General features: G+C 38.6%; 1 protein-coding gene across 1 annotated transcript in view; it reads left to right on the forward strand.

Moving 5' to 3' along the window:
• GPLD1 (glycosylphosphatidylinositol specific phospholipase D1) overlaps positions 1–19,792 on the forward strand; it is a 108,471-nt gene that overhangs the window by 47,785 nt on the left and 40,894 nt on the right. The window contains exons 16-19 of the mRNA XM_089682251.1: positions 5,794–5,868; positions 6,226–6,382; positions 13,445–13,586; positions 19,027–19,117. Coding sequence (XP_089538377.1) covers positions 5,794–5,868; positions 6,226–6,382; positions 13,445–13,586; positions 19,027–19,117 — 465 coding nt within the window. The remainder of the gene's footprint in view (positions 1–5,793; positions 5,869–6,225; positions 6,383–13,444; positions 13,587–19,026; positions 19,118–19,792) is intronic.

A 19,792-nucleotide genomic window follows, 5' to 3' on the forward strand; every position in this document is an offset into this window, starting at 1 on the left:
AATTAATTTAGAAGAGGTATTTTCCACAACACATACGGTGTTGGATGATAATGTAGAACACATGTTTAAAAAAATTGGATACAATATGGAGAAAAAGATTCAAATTTGGTGGGATATGGTGACTTTAGAAAAATATTTAGGAGAGGATATTGTACCCAGACGCCTAAGATGGGACATAGGTCCTAATGACGGCCTTACTGATGAGGATTCAAACAAAGAGTGGATGGAATTTTTTCACAAATGTGAAAGACAATTTTTGAATATGTTGATGGAGAGGAAAAAAAGAAAGTTAATATTGGTAGAATCCCACTTAAATGAACTTAAGAATAAAATAGAAGGGTTCAAAGACCATAAAGATTTCAATGTCTTATCTAAAAAATTGCATGAACAATTGGATAAAAAAGATTTGGAGGTGAAAAAAAGGAAACATAGAAAATATATTAGAGATACAGGAGATTATAAAAACAATAATATTTATAAATGGCAGGATATAGTATCGCAAACTTGCAAATCAGAAAATTCCACACCGGCCAATTCACCTATAAAAATTACCCATCCCTCTAACGCTAAGAAAAATGAGGGAAAGGTTGTACATACAGCTCCGAATCCACAAAAAAGACAATTCAACTCCCCATGGCAAAATAAGGGGAGAGGAAACGGAGGTCCTAGGAATTCTTATAATAATCAATTCCCGATCCCTGTTTATAATAGATTCCAACCTTTAGAGGATTGGGGTCATCCCCAGCAATATGGGGGCAACCCAAGGAGGGGAAATTTTTTTCCAAGGGGTCACAGAGGAAGACCGCCGGGTCCATATCCACCAGCCCCCTTCTATCAGCCGGGATGGGGGAGGGGGACTCAGGAGTACCCATCAGAACAATACAGAGGGGAAATAGAAAGAACAGTACCCCCAGAAAGGGTGGAACAAGCAAGCCCAGAAGGGCAAGCAAAGGAACAAAGAGACAACAAGAGGAAAAGGAAGGAAGTATAGGTGAAGGCATCTATAACATTAGTTCTGCAACTCTTACTATAGATGAGATAAAAGTTTTAGATAAAGGTTTAAAATTCGCACCAAAGGCAAAATTTGATAGATTTGGTACATATATAGATATCAACAAATATATGAGAAAATTAAATATTAAAAAATATTTTGCCTCTTTACCGGGTCCAAACAAAAATGCGAATATAAATAGTCCTAATGATATGTATGTACACAGTGGTTTAAGAAACTACTCCACATTTAATCCTACTAGTAACAAAAATCATTATATGGAGGTTTTTAAAAATATGGTTATTGATGATATAACAGAGGTGGAAAGGAAAAAATATCAGGAAGATAAAGCTTTCCAATTAGGATTGAAATCCTTAAAAGAAAAGAAAAATATTGTTATCAGACCAGCAGATAAGGGAGGGGGGGTGGTGGTTCTAGATAGATCTGCATATGAAAAAGAAATGGAACACATGTTAAATGATCAAGAAACGTATAGTAAAATTAAAAGCAATCCAGTCAAACTATATAAAAAAACGCTCCATAGCTTAGTGAAGGAAGCAGAAAAGAATGGCATTTTAACAGAGAAAGAAGGCAGATATTTGATCCCTAGTCACTGTAAAACTCCTATTATTTATTATTTACCTAAAATTCATAAAAATTTGACCAATCCCCCGGGTAGACCAATAATTAATGGGATTGGTTCTCTACATTCAAGAACGGGAGAATACATTGATTTTTATTTGCAGCCGATAGTGAAAGAAATGCCTTCATATTTAAAGGACAGTAGTGATGTCATTAATATAGTGAATAAAATGAAAATTACTAAGGAAACTCTGCTAGTTACAATTGATGTCAACGCTCTATATACAAATATCAGACATAATGATGGCATGAAAGCCATAAAATGGGCCTTAAAAAACTTCTCTGACCTACATATTAAGCAGAGAAAGTTTATTATTCAGCTACTGGAATTCTGTTTAGACAAAAACTATTTTTGGTATAATGGAGAATTTTTTATACAAAAAAAAGGGGTTGCAATGGGCGCAAAGTTTGCGCCCAGCTTTGCCAATATATTTTTAGCTAAATGGGAGGAGAAGGACATTTTTAAAAATAGAAGGAAGGAACTCATATTGTGGAAACGCTATATTGATGATATTTTGATGATGTGGGAAGGTTCCTTACAATCATTAAAATAATTCTTTTTAACCTTGGAGAATAATGAATATAATTTAGGCTTTTCGTTTACGGTGGATCTTAAGTCAATTAATTTTTTAGATCTTAATATTTTTAAAGATAATGACTCTCTTTTTACTAAAACATATTTCAAGGATACAGACAGAAATGGCTTCATACCAACGAATAGCTGTCACCACCCTATCTGGATTAATGGTATACCTAAAAGCCAGTTTGTTAGAATTATGCGTAATTGCTCTAGACTGAAGGATTATATAGAACAATCAGAGCTGATTAAGGACAGGTTTGTCCAAAAAGGATATGATCCCACTAAGTTGGAAAAAATTAGGTATGAAATTAGCAAAAATTATATTGGAGATCAGAAAGTGAGGTACCAATCTAAACAAATAAAAGAGAGAAATAAAAGGGTGGATTATGCGTTTATATCGAGATATAATTGCCAATATAAAGAGATTGAATCTATCATCAAAAAATACTGGCCAATCATAAAAAAGGATAGAATCTTGGGCCAGGTTATACCGGAGAAGCCTACTTTTATTTATAAGAGAACGAACAATCTAAGGGATATTTTAGTAAAAAATGTCATTTCTCCCCCCAGGAAAAAGAAGTTGAATATGTGTGATCTTAAAGGTTTTTACCCCTGTAAAAAATGTTCCATATGTAAAATAACAGGTATTCGTAGTAGATCGATTAAAGAATTTACTTCCCAGAATACAGGAAAGAGCTTTGAAATTAAGAAGTTTATTTCCTGCAAGTCGACATTTGTTACATACGTATTGGAATGTCCATGCCACTTACAATATGTGGGCAGAACGTCAAGACCCCTTCATAAAAGATTGAGCGAACACGTGAACAATATTAAAAAAGGTAAAAAAGACCACTGCCTTTCCAGACATTTTAGGGATATCCATAATTGTGATCCAGGAACCCTGAAATTCTGTGGGATTGATTCCATAGAAGCTCACTGGAGAGGGAGTGATAAAATTAAAATTTTATCGCAAAATGAAACATTCTGGATATTCCAATTAAGAACACTTAGACCTAGAGGATTAAATGTGGATTTAGACCTTAATTGTTTTATTTCTAATTTTTAGTAATTTTAAATTTTAATAAATGTTTTTGTTACAATTTTATTCATTTTAATCATATAAATATTTTGAAATAAATATTCTTCTAGTTGTATTAGCCATTTTAGATTAAATAAGAATTAATTGATATTTAAAATTAACTTTATGTGTAACTTGGTAGGATATTATGAAATGGCAATATTTATTATGACCAGCAGGTGGTGCTAGGGGAGTAGCTATCATTAGATATATAATACAATAAATGTCTACTAGGGCATATAGAGAGTAAGGGCTATTAATTAATTGTTTTATTCAGGTTTTAACTTATTATTTTTATTTAATGTGTAACTAATATATATATTAATGTAATTTTTGTATCTAGAGTATGAAAACAGCCCCTATAATGTATGTGATTCCATTAGATATGTTCCCAGTTCTTATATGGATAGGGAGCCCATTTCCTGTTAGGAGGATGTGCGGCTGTGCGATCCCACTAGATATGTTCCTGGCTTCTGTATGTACAGGGAGTTTATTTCCTGGTAGTAAGCTGTGCGGCTGTGCGGTTTAGTAAGGGCGATGTTTCCCTTTTCCAATATGGCGATCGGGGTATCGTCAATCAGTGGAGGAGCGGTATTTATTGTGGCCAGGTGTCAGGACGTCTCTCTCTCTTATGACTAAGTCCCGGATGTGACGAAACGCGTCAAGAGGAAGTGACGTCATACGCAAGGAGCAGGAACCGGAAGAAGTGTCGCAGCGGCCATCTTTGTTGAGGAATCACTGGACACTTGAGAGTGGACTGCATGGGAACTGTGGGAACTGCCTGGTAATCCCCATTCAGTGGGGTTTGTCCAAAATTGGTTATACTACTTTTATACTTGTGTTTTCAACTCCTTATACAAGTGGATTCATTAAAACTTGAAACATACATGGAGGTACGTCATATTTTATAAACCTATGTATGTGGAAGGCATAGTAAGATCATCCTAACAGGAAGCGGAGGAGGAGAGGAGGATAAAGCTTCTTTGGAGGATTTCCAGTTATATATATATATAAAAGGCGTGAGTTTCATCTACTGTTGGTAAGGGTATATTGGCCTTACTCACTAGAAGCGTCACGTGTGGGGAGGAATCTCACTAAGTAGATCACTTCATGATTTTATTATTTATGAGCACAAGTGTCTTATTACCTTTCCCTTTTGGAAGGTTCTCACAAGTGTTAAATATATAATTTTTCACGTAAAGGTTGCACAATTGTTTGATACACATTTGTGTGTGCATGTGTTTTATATATATACATATATATATATATATTCATAATTTTTTTTTTTTTTTTTTTTGTGATATTATGGTAATGCACTATTGTGAGTTTCTTTTTCTTTGAGGTTCTTCACAACAATCAACACTGCAAGAAATATACTTTTTCATTTATTTTTTTTTTTAATTTTATTTTTATTTATTTTTTAATTTTATATTTTTTCTTTATTGAGACACTGGACTTTATATTATCGGATTTAAATCACAGAGACACTGGATTTATGATTTTGTAGAAAGTATATGGGGAATATTTTTGTTGTTACATCAATAGTTGATTTATTGAAAGAGGGTAGATTCCTGTTTGGATCTATTGATTTGAGTTTAAGCTTTCAGGGGGTTGAAAGTTTTTTCCAATTTGGAATTGGTGGAGGTGCAAGGGTGTTTTTGGTTTCACATTATACTTATATCATTTTCACATTATATTTATTAGTTACACATTTGTAGTCTAATGATCCTTTCCCATGCATTCCGATAACCAGGGAAACCGTTCACAGATCCCCTAATGATCGGAGCAAAGCAGGTGGATGACAGATCCATGTCTGCTCAGTTTCTGCAGTGAACACGGAGAGACCCTGCTCTACTCTATGGACATCCAAAAGTAAACTGATTCTGCTGTCCATTTACACATGGCTGCCACCAACCCAGCCTGCCCAAACGTAGATGTACTCTTCCTTCATTTTTTTTTTTTAGCGGGCCTGAAAGGACCCAGATGTAGACAATAGAAATGCATGGACTATCCAATCAGGTCCGCCTGAAAAACTGCCAGGCAGACCTGATCGTATCGCCTGTGTGAAAGGGCCCTTAGGGAGTGGTGTCTCCACTCTTTATAGAAGAGCAGTGGAGACACCCTTGTACAGCAGTACTGTCAGCCTGCGGAAAAGTTAGTGTTAGATGCACTAGCAGATTTAGTTGGACTTGACTAACAAATTAATGCCGGACTCCATTTAACACATTTTAAGCCGTTACAGCAACATTTTTTTTTCCTTTTTAGAACAAAGGTTTTACATCAGTAAATAGAAGCTGACCATAGTAAGCACCCCTAGTGGTAAATGATTTGTCTCAACCCCCTAACTGTCACTTTTGCTGGACAGCTTGTTTCGGTAAAATAAGTTGAAAAGTAACAGACTGATTGCCAGGTGAAAATAAAGGGTAAAAAAAGAAAAGTAGTAGCATTTTCTTGTTTATATGGTGCTAAATAACATTTCTTTAAATTGCATTTGATTTCTAGGGTTCTGTATATGTCTATTTTGGGACCAGGGGTGGAGGCCTCTCTTCCCAAGCGAATGTCACCATAAAATGCAAGGTAAGGGCACATGATATATTCTAAACATAGATAACAAATATATTTGGGTTGATTCACTAAAGGAGAATAGCCTTTTTGATTTCAAGTTTGCTAACTTCCATCAACCAATTATGTGCGTGGAAATGTAGGATTTTTTTTGTTAATTTTCCTTGCATGTCAATTTTCAGCGCATTCATAAGCTAAGTAAAAATTCCCTTGCAATGTGAAATTTCACTTTGAAAAGTGGACATGTTCTACCTTTTAATAAAGCAACCCCACCCATTGTTTTTGCGTGTACAGCACTGCACTTTACACACACATTAGTTTGAAATGCAGTGCATATAGAGTAGATTGACTATAACAACATTGTCTTTGTAGGAAACCTATTGCAATTTGGGATGGACCCTTCTGGCTGCTGATATGAATAATGACAAGAAGGATGACCTTGTAATTGGTTCCCCTTATGCACCAGGTGGAGGGAAGCAGAGAGGATTGGTGGCTGCATTTTCCTCAAGCCGTAGAATATCTACAAAAGGTTATATTTTTGTCTGATGTTCTTAGTGTATTATTATTTCTTTTGTATTTCAGGTACTTATATAGCACCATCAATTTACATAGCACTTTGACATATATATTGTACATTCACATCAGTCCCTGCCCTCAAGGAGCTTGCAATCTAAGGTTCCTAAAAATCGCATGATTTGTGTGCAATTGCAGTGCGATTTCTGAAGACTTTATTGCTACTTGTGAAGATTTTCAATGATTTCTTGCAATTTGCAGTGCAATTTCCATAATATTCTATGTATGTAAAATCAAAACAAAATTGCAGAAAAAGTAATACAAAAACTACTTTAGAAATCACGCTGCAGCAAATCGCACATGTTAAGACACTGACACATTCATTAACCACTTGTCTACTGGGCACTTATACCCCCGCTTCGTGCCCAGGCCAATTTTCAGCTTTCATTGCTGACGCACTTTGAATGACAATTGCGTGGTCATGCAACATTGTACCCACATTCAATTTTTATAATTTTTTCATACAAATAGAGCTTTTTTTGGTGGCATTTAATCACCACTGAGTGTTTAGACAAAAAAAAGCAAAAAATTTGATAAAAGTTTTTCTTTGTTTCTATTATCAAATGTTGCAAACAGGTAATTTCTCTCCTTCACTGATGTGCGTTGATCAGGCTGCACTGATAGGCAGCACTGATGAGGTGGCACAGATAGGCAGCACTGATGGTCACTGATAGGCTGTACTGATGAGGAGGCACTAATAGGCGGCACTGACTGCTGGGCACTGATGGCACTGAATGACAGCCCTGACTGGCAGCACTGACTGATGGGCACTGACTGGAGGCACTGCTGGGCACTGATAAGCAGCACTGCTGGGTGGCACTGCTGGGAAGCACTGCTGGGCGGCACTGCAGGGCACTGACCATCATGACATTGATCATCAGTGCTAATCTCCTCTGTGACAGCTGCCAGTTATCGGCAGTACTTTCCTCACATTGTGACAGCATGAGGAAAGTGCTACCAATAACTGTATTTACTCCGTGACCTGCTGTGTCATTGGACACAGCTGATCATGTGGCAAAAGGCCGCTGTGGTTGGCCTTTTACCACATCATGGAGATCGCTGGATACACACCTGTGGAGGCGTGCAGGAGGGCGCGTTCTGGGAGGACGTCATACGAGGCCCTCCCAGAACTGGGTAACCACACTGTAGCTGTCATTCAGCTATAGCGTGGTTACCAAGTGGTTAAATGCAATTTCAGGTGTGATTTTAATTTGCACCTGAAATCACACCAGTATGGCACTAACTCACATCATTCATATACTAGGGCCAATTTAGACAGGAGCCAGTTAGCCTACCAGCATTTCTCTGGAGTGTGGGAGGAAATCCACACAGGCACAGGGACAACATGCAATCTCTAGGCAGGTAGTGCCGTGGTTGGGATTCAAACCAACAACCCTAGTGCTGCTAGGCATAAGTGCTACTCAAATAGCCACCGTGTATGATGGGGTACTTCTGTACTCCTTGTACACTGTGCTCACTTTGGGAAAAGTATGCAAAAAGTGGAAGTGAAGGACTCTGCAAACTTGATCTATATCAGTGACTCAAAGTATTGAAGCCATTGAATGAAGATGGCAGCCCAACAACTAGCAAGGAGAGGTCAATATTGTCAGTCTATATATTCTCTCTGTACATGTTTCTTTTAAGGCATTAAACCTATGGGTTGTACACCATTCTGGAAGTTTCATAATGTTACTTACATATGTTTTTGTACATTTTCAACATTAGCATTTCTCAAATATTTCACATGCCAGCTTAGGTGAGATCAGTCTCCACACTCCACTATTAGGTGCTGGCTCAACTCCATCTCCATCAAAGCAATCTTTTGTACCAGCAGCACAAACATTGCACACTGGGATGCAAAATAATATTCTTCCTTTATTATTATAGCCAGCAGGAACAAATTCTATTCAAATACATCTTTCGCTAGGCACAACACTTTATCAAATAATGATGAAACCTCTACCTGTACACCATCATATATAAACATCAATGAATCCCATCATTATTTAACCATTTCCCACCCAGCCAATGCATATAAACATCCAGGCAGGGGCTATCTAGTTCCAGAAGGATGTACCTATAAGTCCTCCTACTCACACATCTGTGACCACTGTGTTCACTGGATAAAGCAGATCATAGGTATCAGTATCGGACTGCTGTGACTGGTCCGGGTACCATGTGATAGCTGTGACCCATCACAGCAATTATGGCCACTAAGAAACAACTGTCATGAATGGTATCCTATCCATTCATGGTATCATTGTGTGCTATTGTGATCTCTGTGATTGGTCACAGTGATCACATGGTACAGGGCCAACTACATCGGCCTTGTATCATGTGATAGATGTGGCCAGTCACTGCAATCACAATAGTAAACGATGAAACATGAATGAAAGCTATCCATGACAGTTAAAACAATTGCTTTTACAGTGTTCGTCACTGTAATAAGCAATCATGTAAAAAGAAAAAAGAAAATCCTGATCACCCCCCCCCCCTTGCAGAGTAGTGCAGTGTCTAAAAAAAAAATTGTACAAAAAAAAAAGATTTTTTTTAACATACTGTCACGAGCCAGTGTGTCTAATCACCGCTGCACCAGTTAGTGTCCCTGATGACCGCCACACCAGTTACAGTGTCTCTGAACACCAACACACAAGTCAACCCCTCGCAGAGTAGTGCAGTGTCTAAAAAATAATTGTACAAAAAAAAAAATATATTTTTTCTAACATAATGTCACCAGTCAGTGTGCCTAATCACTGCTGCACCAGTTAGTGTCCCTGATGACCGCTGTACCAGTTACAGTGTCTCTGAACACCAACACACACGTACAGTGCCCCTGATCACTGCAACAGCAGTCAGTGTCCCTGATCACCACCACAGCAGTCACAGTGTCCCTGATCACCACCACAGCAGTCACAGTGTCCCTGATCACCACCACAGCAGTCAGTGTCCCTGATCACCACCACAGCAGTCACAGTGTCCCTGATCACCACCACAGCAGTCACAGTGTCCCTGATCACCACCACAGCAGTCACAGTGTCCCTGATCACCACCACAGCAGTCATAGGGACTTGCTTACATGTGCAATGCTCTGTGAAGAGCCATCCATGCTTGGATCACTCTTCAGAGAACATTTGATAGGCAGTGAAGGAGCATTGTATTGCATGCTCACCACCTCCTTTAACCCCTTATACCCAACAAGCAACCTCATTTATTTGAATGGGTCAGCATTGCTGGAAGTAAAGGGGGTGTAATTTCTGCCACGGTTGCAAAGCAAAGCATGTGTACAATCCCAGCTGCTGCCTCTGCAGCTAAAAGGGGTAGGAGTTGAGAGGTTGTAAAACTGCGGCTCAACCACAAGGTTTTCACATGTGAATGAGCCCTAACAGTGCAGCCAGTCAGAGTTCTCTGATCACCACCACATCAGTCATAGTGATACCACACCAGTGTAAGCCAGCAATGGTGTCTCTTATTGTTACCACACCATTCCCGGTGTAAGTCAGTAGATGTGTTCCTGATTGCAGCCACACTAGTCACCAGTGTCACCAGACCACTACAAGCCAGCAACAGTGTTCCTCATCGCTTCTACACCAGTGCAGTGTTGCCTCTGCCTGCCACCTATACTAACCCTGGCCTGTTTATTGATCATCAATCTGGCTGTTGCCAGGACGGATCCTTTGGCCGTTTGCTGACTATGTCTTTGCCTGCACCTAAACTGATCCATCTGCATGTCCGCCTGACTATGTTCCTACAAGACACCAGTCGCTGATGTATAGATAATTAAAAACATTTTTACAATGTAAATAGTTATCAGAGCATTTGCCTCAGAATGTGTATTGTGCTATATAACAAAAAAAAAAATCTAATTAATGTTGGGATAAAATATAGCAAAAAAAAAAGTAAAAATGATACACATACCAAATACAATTTACTCATTTTTACAATTCCCCATCTAGTAGCAGAACTGAAAAAAGTACAATCTGCTGCAATAACTATTGATTAAATGACTATTATTATACAGGATTTATATAGCGCCAACAGTTTTCTCAGCGCTTTACAATATAACGGGAGATATTACAGCAACGATACAGTTCAATACAAGAGAGTTAGGAGAGCCTGATCCTGGAGCTTACAATCTAAGAGGATAAGTTCAGCTTTTGGACAAAAATAATAAATGCACATTTTATTGCAGGTATAAAACTGTGCGTTTATTATTTTTGCCCAAAAGAGCCTGGAAAGCATTGCACCAGTGATTAGTAGATCGCTGATGCCATGCAGGTCTCCTGCAGACATGTCAGAATATCTGCTTGACCGCACATCCCGTACAGCAAGCAGATATTCTGACAGGTCTGCAGGAAGCTTCAATGAACTTCAATGAACTACCACGGCACTCCAAAACACCATGGCAGACCAGAAGGTCAGGGAAGCAGTACTGAAAGAACAGGAGCTAGCAGCATTGAGAGCTGTAAACTGCAAGTGCTGAGGTTACAATTTTAACAAACAGTTTAATAGGGAATGTTTATTTTATTGTGTTTAATGTGTTAGCCACTTGCTGACTACGCTATAGCCAAATAAATCATATGATGTCTTTCCAGAACTGCGCCCCCTACACGGCCGGTGCTCTCTGCGATTGCTGTGTACATGACACAGTAAAGGGCCAATCATTGCGGCCTTTTACCACGTGATCAGCTGTGTCCAATTATGATGTAAACATACTTGCCGGTTATTGGCAGTACTTTCCTCAAGCTGTGACAGCTTGAGGAAAGTATTGCCGATAACCGACAAGTGTGAAAAAAGACATCTACACTGATAATCAGGGCACTGATTATCAGTGCAGCCCAAAGCACCCATCAGTGCTGCCTATAAATGCCAATCTGTGCCCATTAGTGATGCCAATCTATGTCCATCAGTGCTGCCAGTATCACCTATCAGTGCCATCAGTCAGTACTGCCTATCAGTGCCCTTCAGTGCTGCCTATCGATGCCCATCAGTGTCGCTTGTCAGTTCCGCATTTCAGTGCAGCCTCATCAATGCCCACCAGTTCGGCTTCATGAGTGGCCATTAGTGCTGCCTATCAGTGCAGCCTCATCAACATACATCAGTCAAGGAAAAAAATTGCCTGTTTGCAAAATTTTATAATAGAAACTAAGTTTTTTGACTAAATTTTCAGTTTTCATTTGTTTTGAAAAAAATAAAACACTAAGTGGTGATTAAATACCATCAAAAGAAAGCTCTATTTGTGTGAAAAAAAATGATAAAACTTTCATATAGGTACAGTGTTGCATGACCGCACAATTGTCATTCAAAGTGCGACAACACTGAAAGCTGAACATTGACCTGGACAGGAGAGCAGTAAAAGTGCCCGGTAGCCAAGTGGTTAAAGTGGAAGTTCAGGAAAAACCTAATTAAGGCAAAACCTACTCCCACCCCCATTCTAAGGATATTCTATATAACCGTGTAAAGAAAAGATCTGTATTGTTCTGTCTCTCAAATCTAAGCATTGAAAGTGTGATCTCTGTAACTTACAGTTGTGATGAGATAGCGATAACTCCAATCTCAGTTGAATGACCCAGGCAGTGACTCAATCCAGAAGACATCTTCTAGATCTTGTGACGTTTATTCCATAAACTGAGAGAATCTTACAACAATGAACATCGGATAGGTCAAAAGATCATAATGTGCTCTGCTTCATGAGACATGAGGCTTGCTGAAATGCATTACTGGAAAGGGGGACGGCTATCTATACAGCATTAACTAAACCAAAGGAAAGGGAGGAGCAGAGACAAAATATAGAAAACACTTAAAGGCATATGACAGTCATGTGAAACATGACATGTATACTTACCTATTCTGAAGCCAATAAGGTCTGATCCCAGGATCAGCTGTCAGTGGCAGCTTCTGTGTACAGGAATAGCAGCTGACAATGGATGCCCCATAGTAAGTCTATGGATGATGTCATATCCCAGGCCTTTCCAGCCGTTGTTGGCAATCTCTCCTGTACACAGTAGCCGCCTCTGGAGACCAGATCAGAGCAGCTTCAGAATATGTAAGCATACAGATCTTTTCTTTACAGGGTTACATAGAATAAATGAAATAAAAATGTGTTGCGCTGCTATCAACAAACAATATTAGTAAAAATAAAATCTAAAAACAAACTAAAAAAACAATGAAAAACTAATTCTTCAGAATTTCAAAATGAGTGCAACATCTTCCTACTGGTGGCTGCACCCAGAATCCCAATGCTGCAAGTCCTCAATGTACGTGAATCACTACAGTGAACATAGAAGTCCAGGTGGACCCTCACCTTCTCACATGGACCTGTATGTGGACACAGGTCAGAAAAGCATCTCCCCTATAAGTGGGGGTAACACATAACTTGCTCCTCTGTGGGAAGTCTTCCCCTTATGAATCACCGCTGAACCTTCCAATGGCACCTGATTTCAGTACAGCTGGCTCTGTGGGTAAAGCTCGACAACCACAAAGAAGACCATAGTGCAGTACGCTTCTTTAAAATGGCATGTAATTTATTAAAACATATACACTCACATGGTAATCAGTGTAAAAATGCATTAAAAAAACGACAGAAGCAATCAGTGAAGAGCAATATCCTGCCTGTCAGATTGGCATTAGAGCGACTCCTCCCTACGCGTATCGTCACCTAGAATAGCCTTAGTATGGGGTGGGAGAACATTTTGCCTTAGTTAGGTTTAACCTGAACTTCCACTTTAAATTAAAAAATGCTGAACATCAAAGACTACTTTAAACAAAACACTTCCTCCTACTTATTAAAATTAATATAATACAAATACATTTAATTAAGCACCAAACATGGAGATATGGCCTTTGAAAATCCAAACAGGGTCTGAAAACCCCACTTAAACAAGACATGTAAAAGCACTATTTGAATATAACATAAACATATATACAGTATATTTTTTTAATACATACTCAAATCTCAGCTGAGCAGGAGGGAATAACCTTATCCATAATAGTGAGTAATATTAGCATGTGTGTTTTCCAGACATCCTATTTCTGGAAGAAGCAGAGTGGCTTGTGACGGGGGAACATGACTATGCCTGGTTTGGCTTCTCTCTTCATAGTCATAAAAGGAAGAAAAAAACATTGCTAGTGATTGGGAGTCCTACTTGGAGCAGCCTCAAAGAGTAAGTCTGTCTTTTGTTTGCTACTTGAGAATACATACTGCAGTATAGCCAAATTACTTTAATTTCTTAACATGTCAAACGTACAACCATTGGAGGGCTGGCTAGTTCCGTTTCAAGAAATAATCCTGAGTGGCCCATTGCAATGGAGTACCCAGCCTCTGTTTATAGTAGTTGAGAATTTGCAACAGTTTGTTGTTAGAAAAACTAAAGTGAATATTTTAAAATTGTGAATATATACCAAAAAAAGAGACCTGAAAATGGGGACTTTTTAGGCACAATATAATCATAAAAACATTATTTATTTTGTATCAAAATTCAATATATGTGACTTGGGGACATGGATCTGGAGGACTGGAATAAGGCCTGGACGTTTGTAGTTAAATGTTCATTTAATACGGCCAAGCTGGAGGCGGCATACAAAGTACTGTTTTGTTGGTACTGGGTCCTGGCTCGTATAGCCCAGGCGAACCCTGCTAATAGTGATCGCTGCTTTCAGGGTTGCGGCCATCGTGGAGATGTGTTCCATATATGGTGGTTATGTCCGAGACTGCTTCGTTTTTGATCTCCTGTTTTTGGTCTTCTTTACACCTTGTTCCATCTCTCCATACGCCAAAAGAAGCTCGGTATGCTTTGCTTCATTGTCCCATACCAGGTCTGTTGGCTCATCTGCAGAAGTTGGCTTACTATCTGTTTCTGTCGGCCACTAGAACAATTGCCCAGGCATGGCAGAACCCGTCTGTCCCTCTTCAGGGGGTGTGGGACCATATGACCACTCTGATGCTCAATGAACAGATGTCAAGTATCCGTAACGACTCCCAACTAAAATTTTTGAAAATTTGGGAGCTGTGGTTGACATATGCTTTTCCCATGCTCCTCCCGGCTAGCCTGGGTTTATGATGCTGTATAGTAAATGCGTTCCTGTATCCCTGCTTCTGGTATTGTTTTCTTCTTCCTTCTTTACTCTTTTTTTGATTATGTGAGGTTATAGATATTTGCCTTTAGCTGCAAATGTTGGCGTTATATCAGTGTTTCTGTATTTTATGTGCTATTGATAGCCCCTACGTGGCATTGTTGCATTGCATTGAATTGTTGAAGTTACAAAAATGATTTTTTTTATTTTTTATGTACCATTGATAGCCCCTGCGTGGGAGTGTCTTTTTTCTCTAATCCTTGTTAAATTGTTTACAAAAGTTAATAAAAACCATTGAAATACAAAACTCAATATATAAAATAACATTCTATTTCAAAACAACAGTAGTACTAAAACATGGAGAAAATGAAACATTTACAATATCAAGGAACAGCAAATCTCTTTCCACGTCGATCACATGGGAAGAGATTTGCTGCTCCTTGGTATTGTAAACTTTAAATTTTCTACACGTTTTAGTACTACTGTTGTGAAAAAAAGTTATTTTATATATTGAATTTTGATACAAAATAAATCATGTTTTTATGATTATGTTGTGCCTCCTTTTCAGGTCTCTTTTTTTGGTATATAGTCACAATATTAGGGATGTGGCACTTTAACACAGATTTAAATATCAATTACCTATTTTAAAATAGCATTTTATATGACCAAAGATTGAATTCACTAGACATTGCACAAGGATAAGGATCTTTATTTTTTGGCCACTTGACTGTAATTGTTTAATATTATTAGAATCTATTTAAAATAACTGACTTTTTGTAAATAAGGATACTTATCCTAGTGTGTTAGTTTGTACAGTATACTTAATGTGTATACTGATCACTTGCTGCTCTTGATATATACACTTGTGTAGTTAGGAACGCTAGTTAGCTGTGCCATTGTCACTCCCTACAACAACCCTGCTGCTTCTAGGTAGTTTAATTATTCTACTGTATTCTTCTTTACCGACATCAAAGCTCCATCAAAACCTTGGGGCTTTAAGTTGTAATCATCTTTGCTGATATTGAATTGATCAGATGTTTGATCTTAATTCACTATACATCTTCACCCACTGTTCACACCATTCTGCTTTTCCTTTTTTCCTCCTTGTGACTTGTTATATTCCCTAACATTCCTCGGGAACGTTTTGTAATCTCTTCTCATAACTCCCTCTAAGCCTTTGAGCTATATTTTATACTAGATGCATAGCAGATCTGTTCTCAGCCACTGCATGCTTATACATATCTATATGTTTTCACATTTACTGAGATATAGGGGTTGATTTACTAAAGGCAAAAAGACTGTTCACTTTGCAAAGGAAGCTATGCTTTGCATGGGAAATTTCCCCAGAGCTTAGTGAACGAGATGAAGCTCTAGTGACGGCCATCATCCAATCACGTTTAGACAAAAATGTTGTTTTTAAAAAAAATGTTCTGTGCACGTGTAGGAGGTGGTGTGGTGACAGTAAAGACACAGAGTCGGGTTGCTATAAAACTTTGCATTTGTATTAAAGTGTTACTAAACCCACAAGAGTAAAATCAGTCTGTATATGCAGTAAAGCATGATTGTTATACTAAGAGGTAATCCTCTGCATTGTGTAAAAAGGCTGTTTGATTATGACGTCTCTGATCCTCCCCTTCTTCCAGTGTCCCCTTCTTATCTCCTGCTAAGAGATATGTGTGGAGACACTCTGCATATGCTCAGTTTGGTGTGTATTGTTTTTGTCTTGGAAGAGTGCATGTGATCAGCACAGGACCAATCAGCAATGTCCAGACACAGGTCAGGGGTCCTGCATCCTCCTAAAGCAGAATACAAACTCCTCCTACAAGCTTTAACCAGTGCTCGGCTGGACACTAATAGAAGTCCCTAAACTTCTCTAACTGCTGATAAGAAAAGGTATTTAGCAGTTTATATTTACTTAAATAATTGCATTTCCATGTTCTGTGTACTGTGGGAGCCCAGATATAGTGAATGCAGGGTCCTGGGTTTAGTAGCACTTTAAAGGGAATGCCAAACTGCAAACACCCCAGCAGGAGAATGCCACTTAGGGAGAATATTCACTGTTCAGTTCAACTGCAGAGATGCAGCGGGAAGAGATGCACCAACAGCTTCTATTTCAGAGAGCGGAGTGTAGCCTGGTTGGTCAGTTCCAAAGGGGAGGCTTCCTTGAGGAGAGAGAATCCCTAGTCATCCGGAAATTTTCCCTACCACTAATAATTTTCCCTGTCACACTGGGTCTCTATCCCTACTCTACCCATTTCACAAAAGCATGCCAAAACCCGGGGGGGGGGGCAGGGTTATAAAGACCTTGCTGATCCAAGATGGCCACCAGGGGTCAAATGGATGCAGAGTAACCAACTGGAATGCTGCTCCGTGACCCAGGAAACCATGGAGAAACCAGGTTTTCCTTGACTTCTCCAGGCTATGGCATTACTCGGTTGAGCCCCACCTACAGTGGAGAAAACAGACTGCACCTGCCTACACGACTGGGTGTTCTTTGCAAAGTAAAATTTCACCACATTCATTAAACTCTGGGGAAAATTCCCATGCAAAGTGCAAGTTCCCTTGCAAAGTGAACAGCCTATGTGTCTTTAGTAGCTCAACTATCTACAGTATATGGGCTAGTTCTTTCCCTACAAGATTTGTTATGGCATCTGAATTATCCCTGGTCCTGTGTGAATATAGGCTGCAACATGCAGGGCTTCATGCCCTTGTATCCTCTTGTGTTTTGCATTAGAAGTTGTTGTTTTTTTTATTCCTGTTTTGGCTGCATTCACACCTAAGCAGAGCAAATATGGGCATTTTTAAAGTGTTTTCACACATTTTTGCGCAAATATACAAATCGTTTAGAAGCTTATTTCAAGCATTTTACATGTGTAGTAAACCTTCAGGGGTTTTCATTCGAGCCTGTGGAAAGCATTACATGCTAAAAATGGCTGAAAAGTGTACAATTCAGTAATTCCCATCCAAAAATACCAATTTCTGTCTCTAAAGTAGCTCATGTAGCTTTTGGAGTGGCAGGTGTCAAGCTACAGTTGCTATGAGTGGTAATATGTGAACAGACAGTATTGAGCTAGAAAGCTAGAGCTACAAAACACTCTGGAGTGAATGGGGCCTTAGGCTTGACTTTTCAAAAGTAAATATAAATATAGTAAGTATAATAGTAATAGGCCCAGTAACAAAATAAAGGGATCCATTTCACGCTCTGTGAAAACAAGTTATTTGAGCACCTCTGAGTCTTCTACCTACAAAGTCAGTAGATAGAGTTGGAATGAGCACTGACTTTTTTTGTTTCATTGAAATTTTATTGAACGTATTTTGGAAAGTGCAGTTACAGTTCTATGACATTGATTTCGATTCACAGAAGAACACATTGCAATATGTACATTAGCTTAATAATTATAAGCAGAAAGGGAGAATTCAACAGAAAGGATCCTATATGACAACAATAAATGCTGGCCATTAAATACCTATAAAACCCCGTACACACAATGAGAATATTGGATGAATGATCATCTGTTTTTTTTTGTTTTTGCATGCTAGTCTGATATCGAAAGTGAAGAGGTTACTAAAGTTCCGAAAATTCTTCTACGGCAGAAAGAAAATTTGGAAGTCATGTATTGTATTTTCGGATGAAAACTGTTCCGATTAAATGAAAATGGTACGATCTGGTATCGTACTATAAAAATTTTCATGCTCATCCCTTCGAATAATTTTGGACAAAAGCTGTATACTAACAATCAGATTATTGTATGATCACTTCAAAATCGGTATTTTTTGTGCAATTTTCTGATCGTGTGTACTAGGCTTTAGAGGGGAATTGGAACAACAAGCCCCGTAATGGTAGGTTTGCAGGTTTGCAATAAATGAAATGATTGTGCTTGTTCCTTCAGAAACTTAGATAAGATATGGAATCGCCACTCAACTACGAGGAAGACTGTTGTGAATGATTGAAGTGCAGATAGAAAGTCCCTAGAAAGAAGGGAGCGGGTCATAGAAAGAAGGGGGGGGGGGCAGCTACAGAGAAAAAATTCATTGACATAGAGAGGTATAAAGAGAGGGGACAGATCAAGAAAGTATACAGGGGATGAAGGATGGGCGTAGGATAAAGGGTCAGAGTTGGGCTCGAAAGCTAGAGAAAGCCTCCCAATTGCAAGTGTAGGCATGAATGCACTATAGTGACCAGGTGGAATTGTTTGAGTTTCCCCCAGAATAGCTAGATATTCAGGGGGCCCAAACATTTCTACAATTTTTAAATTTATCATGTAGAATCGCAGCTAATTTCTCATTACGTATGAACCATGATACTTTTTATTTCACCAGTGCGATAGTTGGAACCCAGGATTTCCATGCCCTAGCTAGGGTTTTCTTGGCTGCAGTAAAAATAAATATCAATATAGATGTGCAAGAAAGGGGGAGCACTGACTTTTTGGGGGTATTAAAGTTGTAACTAATTTGTGCTAAAGTCTGAATTTTCTGCCATAGTACGTATCATAAATTTCAATTGTATTATACCGTTTTTTGTTTTTGCAGATACAGCTATGAAGATGTACAGAGTGTAGGGAAAGTCTATGGATTCTATCCACCAAGTAAAAATGCAACATTTGTTATAAGTGGGCATTCTGTGAGTTAATTTCTTTAATTTAGATTCAAATAACATGTAGATATTTAGAATGAACATTTAAAGCTTACCTCCAGTAAGATATAAAATACACAAATGAAGGCAACTCTGTATTTATTAACATATCTTGCAATCCCCTATAAATCAGAGCACAGACTGGGAGAAGAAGCAGCACAAGGAACCAACAGACAGATGATCTCAATAGTAGGCTTGTTCAGGTCAAATGTCAAATCTAGATGGCTAGACAAAAATTCTTTGGCAGTTAAAACAAGCCCCTGTGTATGGATTTTTTGTGCTCGTAGTTCAGCTGTAAGTCTCATTTACGTACCTTGCTAATGTAAAATAAAAATTGGCATCAGGTTATAACATCCCTTGTTGCTTTCTACCTGTCCTGGCTATCCTAACCATAATTTTATCATCTCTCATAAATTGGTGTGTGGGAAAAAGTATTAACTCAGCTTTAGCCAAGATATAATATATCTAATAACTATAAATTGGCAACTGATAAATGCAGCTTAAACAAGAACTCCAGGCAAAATACTAATTTCCCTTGCAGTGGGGCTGTGCCCGCACTGCTTGGGTTAACTGCTTGTTTTGTCCAGGAGCAGGTAAAAGCTATACTTACACGATCCTTCAATCCTCTGGAAAACCTCACATCCAGCGGTGGACTGCCGTCTT

The sequence above is a fragment of the Staurois parvus genome, unplaced genomic scaffold (genome assembly GCF_062004578.1).
Source record: "Staurois parvus isolate SC_StPar_1 unplaced genomic scaffold, SC_StPar_1.0 ptg000287l, whole genome shotgun sequence".
In the NCBI taxonomy this organism is placed as follows: Eukaryota; Metazoa; Chordata; class Amphibia; order Anura; family Ranidae; genus Staurois; species Staurois parvus.